The following is a 16,448-nucleotide window of genomic DNA, read 5'->3' as shown; positions in this document are numbered from 1 at the left end:
TAATTTTTTAAGGTCAAATTTTTATGTCACATTCATATGTCATACACAATTTTAATTACAATAAAAAGAAAGAGCTTTATCTATAAAGAGAGAGCTTATTTGTACACAAGAAGTCTACATCAGCCTTTCAGTTTTAGTATGATATAGACTGGGGGTGGATATAACGGCAGTAATAGTAACCACTTGTGTATCGAGGAGGGTAAGTCTAGTGTTTCACAGTTATTTTATGTACATCTGAACCATGTTTACAACATTTGTTTAATTTATCTTGCTACTTTTAATCAATATATTCATTTATTATGTATTATCGTATTGTTATACTAGTTCTTTGTTGAACCGTTGAGAGACGCCACTTGAAAGTTTTGTTTAGATATAAACTCGTAAACAATCCTATAATGTTTAGAAACGCTTTTAGTGCAGTGACCTGTTAGTACTAACTAAAACTTCCCCTAAGGACCCGCATTTAGCCATAATGCAGGGATGAAATCGGATATTTACGAAAGCGCTGATACATTGAGACATATCTATACTGTCTTTATTCTATTTCAATAATGCTGTAAAAGGAATGCACAGTACAAATATGTTGCTGCTAAGCCCAATGTATGTTATTTTCCAGTACTAAAATAGGCAATTAAGTTCTGGCGTACTAATACCACAATCAGAGTTCAAAAAGTCAAGAAATTACTGGGTTTTACGTCAGTATGGTAACTCACTGAAGAATATAATAGATTCTGAAAATTGATCAATATGGAAATATATATTCTTATGAAAATATTTGAAATGGATTGAAATGTTGGACTTATTGTTGTATATCCCATTTTATCGATGGGACTATTTCATATATTGTTATGGTTTAGTCGTTTTTCCGTGGCAACACACCGGTAATTACAAGAACATAACTCTTTCCCGCCAAATCTTTGGCTGTTCCATCAAATGTTATATCTCACCATACAAACGTACAAAAGTTTTGTTTTCATACTTTTTTTTTTTTACCCCTTTTCTTTTTATAAAGGGAATGACTTATATTAATGAAAATTTAAGTACCGGTTGTCATATTTTTGACATGCATTGGTGTATAACATACAGTTGTGTGACTGTCCAACGTTACACGATGTGCGGTGTGCGGACGATGTGAGCACGATGTATGCATGATGTGCGCACGATGTATGCACGATGTGCGGTCTGTGCGGTGTGCGCACGATGTGCGGTCTGTGCGGTAGGAACGGTGTCTGGGAGATATTTATGGTGGTTGATATTTAAGAAATTCAATTTTACTGAGTTAACATATCATGCGAAACGATGATGGGGTTTTATTGACACTATATTGAAGACCTAATAAATCTAAGCGTGATACATATAAAGGATATCCATTAAATAATAAATATAAGTTGATTTACTACGTATTTAATAAGCATCTTCAAACTTAATTTTTTTTCTATTGTTAACGTGAATGATATATTTCAGTTTTAAAATTTGAATGTATATATATAACTAAAACAAATCATGTAAATATTTTAAAGCAGGAGAGCTTTAATAAATAAAACAATTGTCATGTGTTCTAATTAAGAAATTACCTTTAGATATCAAACTTATAACTATACGCAAAATCGTTTGAAAGATGCAGTGCTCATGTACATATGCATGAAGCTACATTTATTCTATTCTAGCTAGATTATAGGTTTTACCAGAAATTAATATAGTTTATTACGTACACTGTACATTCAGATATTCACATCCTTTTCTATACTAGATCTGTTAGACTAGTATGTATACATAGGGGTTACAGAAAATAGGTATACCTTACCTGTGATTTTTTTTCCACTTCTTCAAATAGTAGGCACTAACATCCCTAGTTTGTGCTTCCTACCACAAACTAACAAGCAGCAAGCTCTGTTCACTCAAGGAATTAACGCAACAAGGATATGGCGAATACTTGGCACATCTTAATGAAAAAAGATGGCCGATAAGTTTTATTATATGATCTTTCAATTAAAGTTTTCAATAAAATAAGGTTTTACAAAAAACTATGAGTGAAGGTGCGGCTTTAAAATCGCCACACAGTACAATATCCAGAAATTTTACAAGAGAGAACAATATGCTAACAATAGCAAACATACATTATACATATAAATGGTACACATACAAGTACAAAGAAAGCGGTGACAAAATATTACAAGAGAGAACAATATGCAATAAATGATAAAATAACAATAGTAAATCTACATTATACATATAAATGTTACACATAGAACTACAAAGAAAGCAATGAGTATAAAATAAATGTGGATAATAAGAACAAACAGGGATGTGGTCTGGGTGGGTAATGAAATGTTGATAGAATCGATTAATGGCGCCTGTGAAAATTTTTTCTGTCCGCTGAAATGAGTAGTGCGCAAACTCATAAACAAAGCGTGGTCACGTGAGCTGATAAGCCAATCAGAAGTAATCAAATATATACGCAGAGGCGGTAAATTTGAAACGACTACAAGGAGGCGGTAAATTTGAATCGTGTAAAAAATCGTCTATTGCATAGACTCTTTATTTTTCCACTTCTTCAAATAGTAGGCACTAACATCCCTAGTTTGTGCTTCCTACCACAAACTAACAAGCAGCAAGCTCTGTTCACTCAAGGAATTAACGCAACAAGGATATGGCGAATACTTGGCACATCTTAATGAAAAAAGATGGCCGATAAGTTTTATTATATGATCTTTCAATTAAAGTTTTCAATAAAATAAGGTTTTACAAAAAACTATGAGTGAAGGTGCGGCTTTAAAATCGCCACAAAGCTTCATATATATATAACCTATAACACAATATATGAAGCTGCCGCCACCCTTGCTGCGTATGAATGAAATACTAACTACAGACCTGATTACCAGTTAAAATTATTATAGAAAAAATACCAGTGGAAAACATAAAGCAAAATAGGAAAGAATAAAAAACAATCTAGAACTTACTGGAAACAGTGAAGCAAGTTAAAACTTCAGAAATGTAAGTTAAATAGGTGAAAATGTTTGGAGAATATAAACTATTTTGTTCAAACTTATTTCAAGCTGACAACACAATGATAGTTGTTGATCTAGACAAAGAAAATAATCGACAAATTGAATCAATATAAATGTATAAAACAGCAACAACTAGCATGTTGAACAAAGAGGAGTACTGCCACAAAAAGCTGTGTTACCTAACTGGTATTAAGATAGCCTGAGCATGTGTATTACAACAATAACTGAATGCTATAAATTATAGTGCAAAAATAGAAAAAACACCGGAGAGAGTGTTGCATGAACAAGACAAAACTATTACGTCCCATAAAATTGGGACCACTTAATGTAGACTTGTATCCCATCGAAGGTTTAGTCTAGAGCTAGGGCGTACCGCCACAAAAGATCCGAGCATTACCTTATACAATAAAAAACATGTATAAAAACATATAAAACATATATAATGTAAGGTTACAAGTTTTAACCTTTGTAAAAAATTTAACTTAATATGTCTTACTGTTCACATGTAACAGCTCGTGCAAAATCTAATTAGAAGAGTATCAGCCAGATCCAGGGCGTACCGCCACAAAGGATATCTAACAGATAATAAAAAACAAAATAAAACACTGTAATCTAAACATTAAAACAAGAGCAGCTACTATTCTCAAATAATAAGTACATTGAAAATAACATTAGACCAGAAAAATCTGAACCGGGGCGTACCGCCACTATGGATCAGAACTAGCTGGACATGGAAATAAGATACAATTACATCAACTATCAAGCACTAGACAGAACTGGGGCGTACCGCCACCATAGTTCTCACCTATGATAAATACCCAATCTAGTAATATCTTAGCTAGACAGATACATCAACAGGGGACCAACCACTACAAAGTACCCTACGTTACGGAATGTTTGCCAAACCTTGTGAACGAATGTAGACTTTAAAAGCGTCGCTTTTCCAACGACCTAGAGATCGGATTTGGGAATCAGAAAGACCTAATGAATTTGCAGCAAAGGATGCTCCCCCAATTCTGAAGGAGTGACCTTTGAAACGTGACACATCAAGGTGGCACAGTGACAAGCATTTTTGGACGAGGGAATCAAAACGCTTTCGCGGGAAGGGAAGTCCTTGGCGTGTTAGAAAGAGGCATCCTGCTTTAGAACCACGAAGTTTTAAATAATTGATAAGGTATAACACTGGACAATGCTTCTGGGGCATGGCTTTGACTGGAATAGTGTGAGGTTTCCCACTGATGTTGTGCTTAAAATGACGAAATGTGATAAATATTTGATTTGGTCTTTTGTCTTTAAATTCAACATCAACATCTGCTAATTGCAACAATTTCTTAGCTTGCGCTGAAGTATATGCTAGCAATTCCCCTAAACGAGCTAACGCATAAAATGCTAGTGTAAAGACCGCTGCTAAGAGAGACTGCTCGTGTGGGCAACTAGTAACTTTGCAGATTTGTTCACAAAGTGAATGCAAAATTGGAATAGTTATGGGCAGTCTCGTGTCGAAAGAAGGGGCCAGACGTGTAGCACCTTGAATGACCTTGCGAACAAAGAAGGATTTGGTAGGGTCGTTTAAACCATTTAGCTTATGTACATAGCCTAAAGCTGACAACTGTGACGTTATAGTACCAGGTGCCTTGCCCATTTGGTAGGCATTGGCAACATATAATGCTACTGTACTATGAGGTACTGGTATGCAGAATGGTTGTCCTAGTATGACAGTAGAAAATTGCGAAATCGCTGATAAAGCTCGATCATATATTCTTCTTGATGCTGGGGCCAGAGAAGCATTCAGGAGGGTTGACAAAGTGGGAAGAAGAGAGTTTGGTCCACCTGAGGATGCACTGGAGTTGGCTGAGGATTTGCAGAAGGCAGCAACTCTTTGAACCGCTTTATCTGTAAACGAGACAGAGCATCAGCCAATATATTTTTTCTACCTTCAATATGTTGAGCTTTTATCAAAATGTTATGGTGTAAACATTTTAGGACTAGAGCGCGAACCATTGTCATGATCACAGGGTCTCGAGAAGATTGAGAGTTTAAAACCGAAACAAGACTCATGTTATCAGTAAATAACCAGATAGCCGTGTTTTCTACTTGATGACCCCATGTATATATAGCAGCGACAATAGGATATAGCTCTAAGGCATTGATGTGAGGTTTTGTAATGTTGGGTGCCCAAACACCATACAACCATTCATCCTTGAATACAGCCCCAAAACCAATAGAAGCTGAGGCATCAGTAAAAAGCTGAATTGTCTCTGAGGTCTCCCATATATCTGACAAGAAGAAGTTTTTTCCATTAAATTTGTCTAAAAATTCAGCCCATAATGCCATATCAGCTCTTCCACCCGCGTTAAGTCTAATTTTATGACCCGATTTCTTTATGCCCTTGGTCAAGTCTATCATCCGACGCAGGAAGGGCCGACCTGGTATCACGACACTAGTTGCAAATTGTAATGTCCCAATTAAAGATTGTAATTCCTTAAGGGTGACTTTTTTGCGACATTTGAAATCGTGGCATAAAGCTTTACATTTAGATAGTTTGTCTTGTGGGAGACGAGATTCCATGACAATAGCATCAAGAGTGATTCCTAGAAAGGGGAGGATTTTATCCGGTCCAAAAGTTTTTTCTGTTGCCAAGGGAACCCCTAACTGTGAACAAAGTAATTGAAAATCTTGTAAACTCGAAAGGCATTTCTCATAAGAAGGTTCAATGAACAAAAAATCATCCAAAACTTTGACAATGGCTGATGTTCTGCCTCGCTGATACATGATCCATTCAATAGCAGAGCTAAACATCTCAAAAATTCTGCAACTTTCTGCAAGGCCCATGGGAAGACATTTATCAAAATAAAATTGACCTTTCCAATGAAAACCAAGCAGATGGTGTTGACTGGGGTGAATTGGAATAATCCTGAAAGCTGATTCAATATCTGATTTGGCCATAAATGGTGTTGGAGTACGTTTCAAGAAAGATATTGCGTCCTGAATTGTTTGATACTGTACCGACGTAAACTCCTCATGAATACCATCATTAATAGAAGAACCCTCTGGAAAACTAAGGTGGTGAATGAGTCGGAATTTTTATTGGATTCTTTCTTAGGAACAACCCCTAAAGGGCTTAAATGAAAAGTTGAAAATGGTGGATTTGGAAATGGGCCTGCAATACGACCTGCTTGTATTTCTTTAGCCAGTTTTTCGTCAACAATTTCAGGCATATCTTTAGCCGATACCAGATTATTGCAGAATTCATGAGATGGCTCACCTTGAAAATGAAATTTAAAACCTTCAGTAAAACCATTCACTAAATAAGAGGCTTTTCCCTGGTCATAACCCTGAAGGGCACGAGCAAGAAATACTGGATCAACCGGCGAGATTACTTTATTGTCCGAAGCGCCATTGATGCCCGCGGGCATTTCCACGATAGGGGAAGCGGTAGTTGGATGGATTGTTGAAACGTTGGCCGAAGCGTGGCCCACGAAAGCGAAAGTGAGGGGGACGAAAATTGCCATGGGTAGATGACCCTTGGTTGCCCTGATAGCCCAAAACCGGGCAATTAGAGCTGGCATGTTTCGCCCCACAAACTCCACATTTGTGCAGAAATTTGCACCCACTGCAATATTCACCACGCGCGTAGCGATGACAGACATTTGTATTTTGAGACAAGTTTGCGCGACGCGACATGGCCTCCTGCCACAATTCCATTTGGCATTCATCCCAGCGAAGATGACATGCAGGGTTGGCCATCAACATTCTAAATGTTTTGTCATAATATCGCCAGTCTGCATGTTTTGCTGCCAGATGACGGACCATCGACATGTATTTAAGCAGTTTGGGAAAAACCTCTTTGTTAGCATCTATGCTACAAAACACAGCAATAAATATATTAAAATGATTTGTCCATTCATCTATTGATAGAGTCTTTGGTGGACCAGATTTCCTGACTAGCTGAAAGGATGGTTTGTCATCATTGGTGTTGATGACCATAGTCATGTTCCCATCAGTGTCTTTATCTGTTAACGTGCTCATGTCAACGAATTTATTTGCCAAAATCTTTTGTCGAACAATGTCAGAGACCATCAAATGTAAGGGTAAAGATTGAGACACGAAATGCCTCGAATTGTCAGTGTCTGTCTCTACGTCATCATGAAAGGCGAGAGAGTTGGCTGGAAAAATGCCCTCACCAATAGCCATTGTTGTGGATGGGGCACTTGACATGTTGGCAGTCACAGTTGTTGCAGTAAACTGGGTGCTGGGTGGGGTTGTGGTTAACACGACTGTTGTTGGTGTTGCTGCTGTTTGAACAGCAGAGGCATTGGGCACAGGTACATCTATTGGCTGAGCAGGGGGATGAATGTGTGCACGAGCCTCCTGCATCCCGGCTTCAAAGGCTTCTCTGATGAGGCCCTGTAATTGTGAGGAGGCCATCGTGACCTCTGGTGAACTGGAGACAGGAATAGTAGGCTCGGCCCCAGAAGCTGATGTTGCTGTAGAGGCTGACGCCTGGTTGATTCGACTCCGTTTTGACACTGTAGCATTGACATATTGGTTTTGCAGGGCAGCTCGACGCTTAGGAGGCATTATGGTGTATCTGGAATTAAATAAGTGTGGCCAGCAATAATGAAGTTCACAAGAATTCCTTAGTTAAAATTAAATCAAAATTGTGCGTAAAATAACACGACGCTTTTGTAGACTTGAACTTTGATAATTCCAGAGTAAGTCCCCAAATATTAAGAACAAAGAAAACAAACATTGAAATTAATAATGTAACTGCGAACTTGTGACCTTAAATAAATAATTGTAATTGTAAGTAAACATTATCTCTATATATATATATAGTTAAAGAACTGTTATTATTCAATTAAAAATTATATCAGAAATTCCAATAATAAAGGGGTAACAAATTGGTGTTCTTAATGTAAAAAGAATAAACAAAACAAAATTAAGATTATAATGATAGTATATTGAATCAATAATGACAACAAAACAACTAATAAATGTACGCGGGCACTTAGGCAAATAAAATTATAATGTTTTTGAGATGAACGCGGGCACAAAGGCAGAATAACGGGTACACGACAAAGCAACCCAGGGTTTACACCTCTGCCTAAACAGATATATGGCGTATATGTAAGCCAAAATGGCAAACAAAGCCCCGAGAAGCTGTGTAAAAAAAATTTTTTTTTTTTTTTTTTTTTTTTTTTTTTTTTTTTTTTTTAGATCTTATTTTTATTGATAGATCTTATAGAAAATGTGGAATGTCTTGATTCTTGAACAGAATGGTACATAAATAAATCAAATTGTCTTAATACTGTAGAAATACCTAGATGTCAGGCCAAGTGCCTGTTGCAAACCAACACAGGGGGAAGGGAGACAACTCCTGATAACTATGGAAAACAAATTAACGTTTGAGGGAGTATAAGATACAACCTTTGATTGACCTATAATATGGCTTCATATTATGAAAATGCACACCATCTTGACACAGAAGTTCGTTTTCATTCCAAATCTCACGTGTATGTTTCCAAAATACTACTCCAGGTATCTCCAAACTACGAGCCAGCAAGTCATTAGTCTCGGCCACCCGCGCATTGTAAACAGAAATAGGAACATCCCCTTTATGCCGACGCGTCCGTTCACGGCGAAATAACTGACACACAGCAATTTTTTGAACACCACAACGAAGAAGACTATGCACGAAATCAATAATCGCAGCGACGACTTGGTTGGGCTGAAAGTTCGGCCTACTGAGATCATTACCGCCGCATTGTAAACAAACAAGCTTATAAGAACTGGAAGCGTAACGGTGAAAACGGGAAACTAAACGAGCGATATTAGCACCCGGAATCCCAACCAGATGAACAACATCGTTTGAGAAGCCAAAATTATCACGCGATGGGGATGCCTGTATAAACTTTTCCAAACGAGCGATAAAACTGTGGCCGAGTACCAAAACATGAGCTGGGTCAGACATGACAGATGTGGCCTTGGCCTTGTGACCTGGTTTTGAGCTTAATCAAGCGAAGAAAAGTAAACAAACTTACCCGGAAACGAAAATTGATGATCACTGCCAAATAGTTACATGTCGTTGACAGATATGAAGTCAAAAGAGTACTTGAAAGTGCAAATAATGAAATGTTGATAGAATCGATTAATGGCGCCTGTGAAAATTTTTTCTGTCCGCTGAAATGAGTAGTGCGCAAACTCATAAACAAAGCGTGGTCACGTGAGCTGATAAGCCAATCAGAAGTAATCAAATATATACGCAGAGGCGGTAAATTTGAAACGACTACAAGGAGGCGGTAAATTTGAATCGTGTAAAAAATCGTCTATTGCATAGACTCTTTATTTACGTGTATGCAGGTTCAGTGTATACATGTATCCCAATGCACATATGTACAATTTACAGTATAAGTGTATGTGACACTTTTGTACCAACTGCATTGAGTATACACTACACATGTACATTCATCTACGTACATGTAATATGATAAAATATTGTATTTTATGTGTATGTGTAAACACTAAAACAGATCTACATGTGTGATAAAAATGTCTCTTGACATCTTGAAATACACATGACACTCCGCATTATTTTAATGTACATGTAATCATTTTTAGTTAATAATTATATATAATAGTCTAATAAATGTACAGAACTTTTGCTTTATTTCAATATATATTTCATTTTTATATATAATATCAAGGACGTATCTCACTTATAAATCCTTGATAACATATATCGCCCAAACTGATAATACAATGATTAAATCAAAAATAAATATTCATCGATCAAAATGTATTTCAAATATTATGATTAAATATTAGATGTGTCGAAACATTGTTAAATAGGAATGAAGTATTAGATTTAGATATCACTAAATTGATTAGATTTATCAACACGGTCCGTTTATGGAATGATTTCGCAAAACTGACCGATCGTACCGATCGCACAGCTGTGCGGTACGGACCGCATATCTGTGCGGTGTGCGATCCGAACCGCACAAATGTGCGGACGATAAGCGCACGATGTATGCACGATGTGCGCACGCAGTTTTTGGTACGTTGTGCTGTCACACAACTGTACCTTGGGTGTTCTAGCATATCTATCATGGTGCGCTAACGAGCACCATTGGTAATGCTAGAACATTCAACGTATGTTACACAAAATTACATGTCAAAAATATGACAACCAATGCTGATGTAGAGGTATTTGCGTTAACAGTAATAAAGTACTAGCTAATTACGTAATTACAACATATTCCCATTTCGTTCATGCTTTTCATACGCTTTGTTTCGTTATTTTGTTCCAAATTGGTACGCGATCCAGATTCTTTTAATATATATGATTACAATCTAAACTGACAATAACTGTCCTGAACAAAAATTAAGGTACTTAACAATAACTTTGACAATTTTCATATGTCATATTCTTACCTCTTGCTTATTATCTCTATTTAAACATGAAAATGAGGAAATCGTAAAACAAAATCCGGAAAAAGACAATCCTTAAAACACCACTTATGTTAAACAAGAAATTGTTGAATGGGATATTTTTGATAGTGTAAAAGGAGCGGGTCGGTGTGACTTGTAAATAGTGTTAAATACGGTCTCTGTCACTCAGCTGACGGAGCATGCTTCTTTGGCTCAGTCGGTAGAGCCGTAGATTTCCACGCCGGAGACCCGGGTTCGATTCCTGGTCGGGGCACTCGACAGGAATGTGTATTTTCCCTGTTCTTCTACATAGATATGCGACCTTAATCGACTGAAAATGTTTTAACTATCCTTAAATGAATTAAAACACTTTTTTTATGTCTTGACATTTATTGATCAAATTTAGGAGGTGTATCATTTAGGGTACTCAAACCTGCTGAAACAGAGGGCTAGACCGGGCATGCTTCAAAGCTCTCTATTTATTTATATATACACTTCTGACAAGTAAACAAATCATGAAATTAAAACTGAATGCGTCTTTTTGTGGAAAGTTAAAAGAAAACATGGATTCAAGCATATTGTCTGTGTTAATAGTGACGTGACACAGAACACTTTATCTCTAGGAATGCTGTCCTCATTTATAACCCAATTTCCCTCATATTGTCTGTGTTGATGGTGACGTGACATACAATGTAGAACATTTTATCTCCAGGGATGCTGTACTCATCTATAACCCAATTTCCCTCATATTGTCTGTGTTGATGGTGACGTGACATACAATGTAGAACATTTTATCTCCAGGGATGCTGTACTCATCTATAACCCAATTTCCCTCATATTGTCTGTGTTGATGGTGACGTGACATACAATGTAGAACATTTTATCTCCAGGGATGCTGTACTCATCTATAACCCAATTTCCCTCATATTGTCTGTGTTGATGGTGACGTGACATACAATGTAGAACATTTTATCTCCAGGGATGCTGTACTCATCTATAACCTAATGTTCCCTCATATTGTCTGTGTTGATGGTGACGTGACATACAATGTAGAACATTTTATCTCCAGGGATGTTGTACTCATCTTTAACCCAATTTCCCTCATATTGTCTGTGTTGATGGTGACGTGACATACAATGTAGAACATTTTATCTCCAGGGATACTGTACTCATCTATAACCTAATGTTCCCTCATATTGTCTGTATTGATGGTGACGTGACATACAATGTAGAACATTTTATCTCCAGGGATACTGTACTCATCTATAACCTAATGTTCCCTCATATTGTCTGTATTGATGGTGACGTGACATACAATGTAGAACATTTTATCTCCAGGGATGCTGTACTCATCTTTAACCCAATTTCCCTCATATTGTCTGTGTTGATGGTGACGTGACATACAATGTAGAACATTTTATCTCCAGGGATGCTGTACTCATCTCTATAACCTAATGTTCCCTCATATTGTCTGTGTTGATGGTGACGTGACATACAATGTAGAACATTTTATCTCCAGGGATACTGTACTCATCTATAACCTAATGTTCCCTCATATTGTCTGTGTTGATGGTGACGTGACATACAATGTAGAACATTTTATCTCCAGGGATGTTGTACTCATCTTTAACCCAATTTCCCTCATATTGTCTGTGTTGATGGTGACGTGACATACAATGTAGAACATTTTATCTCCAGGGATGCTGTACTCATCTATAACCCATTTTCCCTCATATTGTCTGTATTGATGGTGACGTGACATACAATGTAGAACATTTTATCTCCAGGGATGCTGTACTCATCTATAACCTTATGTTCCCTCATATTGTCTGTGTTAATGATGATGTAACATTGAATCTTTTATCTCCAGGGATGCTGTACTCATCTCCATTCTCAACAGCTGCACCAGTATGTTTGCCGGCTTCGTTATATTTTCTGTCATCGGCTTCATGGCTAAAGAACAACGGATGGCGGTGGCCGATGTAGCAGTTTCCGGTAATTTTTGGAGCATGTGCACAACAAACCTTTGGAAAGCTTGTTTTATCACTTCATTTAATATTTAGTGATTATCAGCTTCCCCTTTAGAGTTAGTATCACAAGGAGTTTTAGATTTTTGCATCTCCTAAATCAGTTTGATGAATTGTTTCCTCCAGTCGTTCGGACCAATAGTACTATTGGGTTCTTTTGGATACTATATAATCAAAATATTCATACATACTGATATTAGAGAGACGTCTAAAATCCCAAAATATTTCACGAACATATCGAGATATCAACTTTATTGAGGTGAATTAAAATCTGTAACATAATACTGATAAAAATGTGCCATGCGCTTCATCAAGAACACATGAGATGCATTCCTATTTTAAATTTATGTAAAAGACATTGAAAAAGCAATCAATCCCTAACCGTAATATACCTTTTGTTTGCATTTTAGGTCCCGGCTTGGCATTCCTGGCCTATCCTAACGCCGTCATCAAGCTTCCCATATCTCCTCTCTGGGCCATACTTTTCTTTCTTATGGTACTTATGCTTGGGCTGGACAGTCAGGTAAAGTACCAGTCACAGATGTAATGTAAACTAACAACTGATCATTCAACGTGAGACTATGATTTGTGTTGTTAAATGTCTCAACATTAGCACTCATTTTATGTAGTCAAGATTAGCTTCCTATGATAGTAAACATCTGTACTTAATACATTTACACGACAAGTATTAGTATGAATTCCCGTAGTTGTTTACTAACTTATATATGTTAAGAATGAACATTATCATCCGTATCTAGGATATGAGTTATCGAAACAAAAGTGCATACTTAAGTCAATACTTAAATTATATTTCGCATAATTTTCACTCTATCAACTGTTGTAAAGCACATTGTACGTATATTAATACATGTATACGATGCTTTTGATCCACAAAAGTACCAACAAACCATTCAGATAGAGGATAAAAAATATCCGTTTTAAAATTAGTTACAAATCAACGCAATGTTTTAAACTTTTGGTAAAATCGGAAACCCGCTTTGCATCACGTGACCGACGTCGGCGATACACGTACAAATCGTAACCTCGCAAGTTGAATCACGTGATCAACGTCGGCGATACCCGTAGAGATAGGAATAGATCAAATAGATAGAATGAGAGCAAGTCATACACCATATAACTTTAAGCTGGTTTTCCTTAAGAGAAAACGTTTGATGAACATGTACGTTTTGTACTTTGTTTCGAGACATCGGGGCCAGGTTGTATTAAACGAGTAATATCATGACAAATACAGACACACGGTAGTCTACTATGAAATAACTAAATCGTATATTTACATAAGTTTATTTTTTTTATCAAAATCTTGACATAGATTATGTGATTTTTTCCTGGCCTTAAAATGATGATGATTTCCATGTGTGTTTTTTCATATCCACTTCTGAAATGAAGTACATTGAATACGTATGCGTAATAACAATTTCAAAAAAAAAATCAAAAAAATCTTAATATCGATATAACAAATGTATGGCTTTAGATTGATGATTGTGTCTTTGATTTACCTTCAGTTCTGTACCATGGAAGGCTTCTTTACTGCTCTGATAGACGAATGGCCGCGCTATCTACGTAAGAACAGAGAAATATTCATCGCAGTTGTTTGTTTTCTCTCCTACCTCGTGGGGCTATCGATGGTGACCGAGGTACGTAGACAGGGTAAAATATTTGTTTTTTTCTCCTACCTCGTGGGGCTATCGATGTTGACTCAGTTACGAGTACGTTGACAGGGTACAATACTTCTTTTCTCTCCTACCACGTGGGTCTATGGGTGGTAACCGGGGTACGTAGGCTGGTAAAATATTTGTTTTTTTCTCCTACCTCGTGGGGCTATCGATGGTGACCCAGTTACGAGTACGTTGACAGGGTACAATACTTCTTTTCTCTCCTACCACGTGGGTCTATGGGTGGTAACCGGGGTACGTAGGCTGGTAAAATATTTGTTTTCTCTTACCTCGTTGGACTTTCCATGTTGACCGAGGTACATATACAGGGTACAATAATTTTTTTCTCCTACCTCGTGGGGCTATCGATGGTGACCGAGATACGAACGCAGGATACACTATTTGTTTTCTCTCCCATCTCGAGGGGCTATCGATGGTGACCTATGTACGTAGGTTGATACAATATTTGTTTTTTCCCTCATACTTTGTTGGACTATCCATGTTGACCGAGGTACGTTGATAATTTACACTATTTGTTTTTTCTCCTACTCGTGGAACTATCGATGGTGACCGAGGTACGTTGACAGTGTACAGTATTTCTTTACTCTCCTTCCTCATGGTGTTATCCATGTGATTAAGGCATGTAGACATTGTGAAATATTTTCTTTCTCTCCTACGTCTTTGGGCTATCGATTGTGACCGAGGTATATAGACATTTTGCAATATTTTATTTCTCTCCTACCTTGTTGGGCTATCTATGTAGACCGAGGTACGTTGACAGCGAACATTATTTTTTCTCCTACCTCGTGGGGCTATCCATGTTGACCGAGGTACGTTGACAGGGTATATTTTTTTCTCCTAGCTCGTGGGGCTATCGATGGTGACCGAGGTACGTTGACAGGGTACATTATTTTTCTCCTACCTCGTGGGGCTATCCATGTTGACCGAGGTACGTTGACAGGGCACATTATTTTTTCTCCTACCTCGTGAGACTATCCATGTTGACCGACGTTCGTTGACAGGGTACATTATTTTTTTCCCTACCTCGTGGGGCTATCATTGTTGACCGAGGTACGTAGGCAGGGTACAATGTTTTTTTCTCTCCTTCCTCGTGGGGCTATCGATGGTGACCGAGGTACGTAGGCAGGGTATATTTGTTTTCTTTCTTTCGTCGTGGAGCTATCCATGTTGACCGAGGTATGTATATAGGTTACAATATTCAGTCATATCGACGACAATTATTACATATAAAAAAGTAGTTGAAAGTTCAAATCCAAGCGACCACTTGAATGCTAAATCATCTAAAAAGATTAAAATGAAATACAGAAAAAAATGACTCGGATAAAAAAGAAGCTTAAATGCAAAGTTGCACCGGTAAACTGAACATCTATAGAATGAAATAAAGAATAAATGTATTGACTAAGCAAATATAGTATTTAAAAAAGATGATAAAAAAAGAAAGGAGGGGAATTTCCCAATCAAAGAAATATCAAGCTTTAACACAACTTTGATCTGAATTTATTGATTGTAATTCGGAACCTAGAGCTTATATTATAATACTTGTCTCTTTCAGGGCGGGATATTCGTGTTCGAATTGTTTAACCATTACTCTGCCAGTGGTCTGTGTCTCCTCTGTCTCATTTTCTTCGAGTGCATTGCTGTTTCTTGGGGCTATGGTAAGCTTGTATTGTAAAAACATCAAGACATTTTTCCATCATTCCAATCATTCAAGTGTCAATGAAACTACATATATTTGATATAAAAATTAACGCCCTTTTGAATCGGTCCATATGGTGTTGTACTGCCTTGGTAGGACTCTACCAATGTGTTATAATACCATATGGATCTCAACTAAGGTCCATAATTGATAAGTATTTATTATTTTTGAAACAGCAATTCCTCATAAGGAATCATATTGGATGCAGTCTATCGTAAATGGTATGCGTTATACCTCCATGTAGTTAAAAAGACCTAATATCTATGATTCAAACTTATTCAATTTTCCATCGGTCTCTTTTTTCTAAGATATCCTTACGCCGTTACTCTTTATATTTTAGGAGTAAACAGGTATTACGAGAACCTGCGTAGTATGTTTGGCTTCTATCCAAATAGATTCTTCAAGTTCTGTTGGACCTTCATGACACCAGCAATATGTTTGGTGAGTATAAAGCCAATATGAAATCATAATTAACATTTGTTTTATTAAAAATCCCTAAAATAATTAGTGCACACCCTATAAATCAAAAGAAACTGTTTTCGTGACCCTTTACTTTAGCTATTGCTATTCCACTTTAATGAAAGCTACA

The 16,448-nt window shown here is 37.1% G+C and overlaps 2 protein-coding genes across 3 annotated transcripts in view; one reads left to right on the top strand and one right to left on the bottom strand.

Moving 5' to 3' along the window:
* Nucleotides 1-16,448, top strand: part of LOC138304602 (sodium- and chloride-dependent GABA transporter 1-like) — a 34,824-nt gene that overhangs the window by 14,688 nt on the left and 3,688 nt on the right. Inside the window, exons 7-11 of the mRNA XM_069244768.1 lie at nt 12,313-12,437; nt 12,880-12,992; nt 13,993-14,124; nt 15,716-15,818; nt 16,200-16,300. Of these exons, the coding sequence (XP_069100869.1) occupies nt 12,313-12,437; nt 12,880-12,992; nt 13,993-14,124; nt 15,716-15,818; nt 16,200-16,300 (574 nt within the window). The remainder of the gene's footprint in view (nt 1-12,312; nt 12,438-12,879; nt 12,993-13,992; nt 14,125-15,715; nt 15,819-16,199; nt 16,301-16,448) is intronic.
* LOC138304601 (uncharacterized) lies at nt 1,924-9,358 on the bottom strand. Of its 2 annotated transcripts, XM_069244767.1 has the most exons (3): nt 9,053-9,358; nt 7,193-7,599; nt 1,924-4,901 (listed from the first exon to the last, which is right to left on the bottom strand). In XM_069244767.1, exons 2-3 carry the CDS (start codon nt 7,587-7,589, stop codon nt 3,895-3,897), a joined length of 1,404 nt encoding a protein of 467 aa, XP_069100868.1. In that variant the 5' UTR covers nt 7,590-7,599; nt 9,053-9,358; the 3' UTR covers nt 1,924-3,894. The 2 variants fall into 2 exon arrangements, with proteins under 2 accessions (XP_069100868.1, XP_069100867.1); XM_069244766.1 differs by having other exon boundaries at nt 7,193-9,358.

Source organism: Argopecten irradians, chromosome 12 (genome assembly GCF_041381155.1).
Source record: "Argopecten irradians isolate NY chromosome 12, Ai_NY, whole genome shotgun sequence".
Taxonomy (NCBI): Eukaryota; Metazoa; Mollusca; class Bivalvia; order Pectinida; family Pectinidae; genus Argopecten; species Argopecten irradians.
Note: the sequence above shows the minus strand (reverse complement) of the source record. Positions and strands in the feature narration are given on the sequence as shown.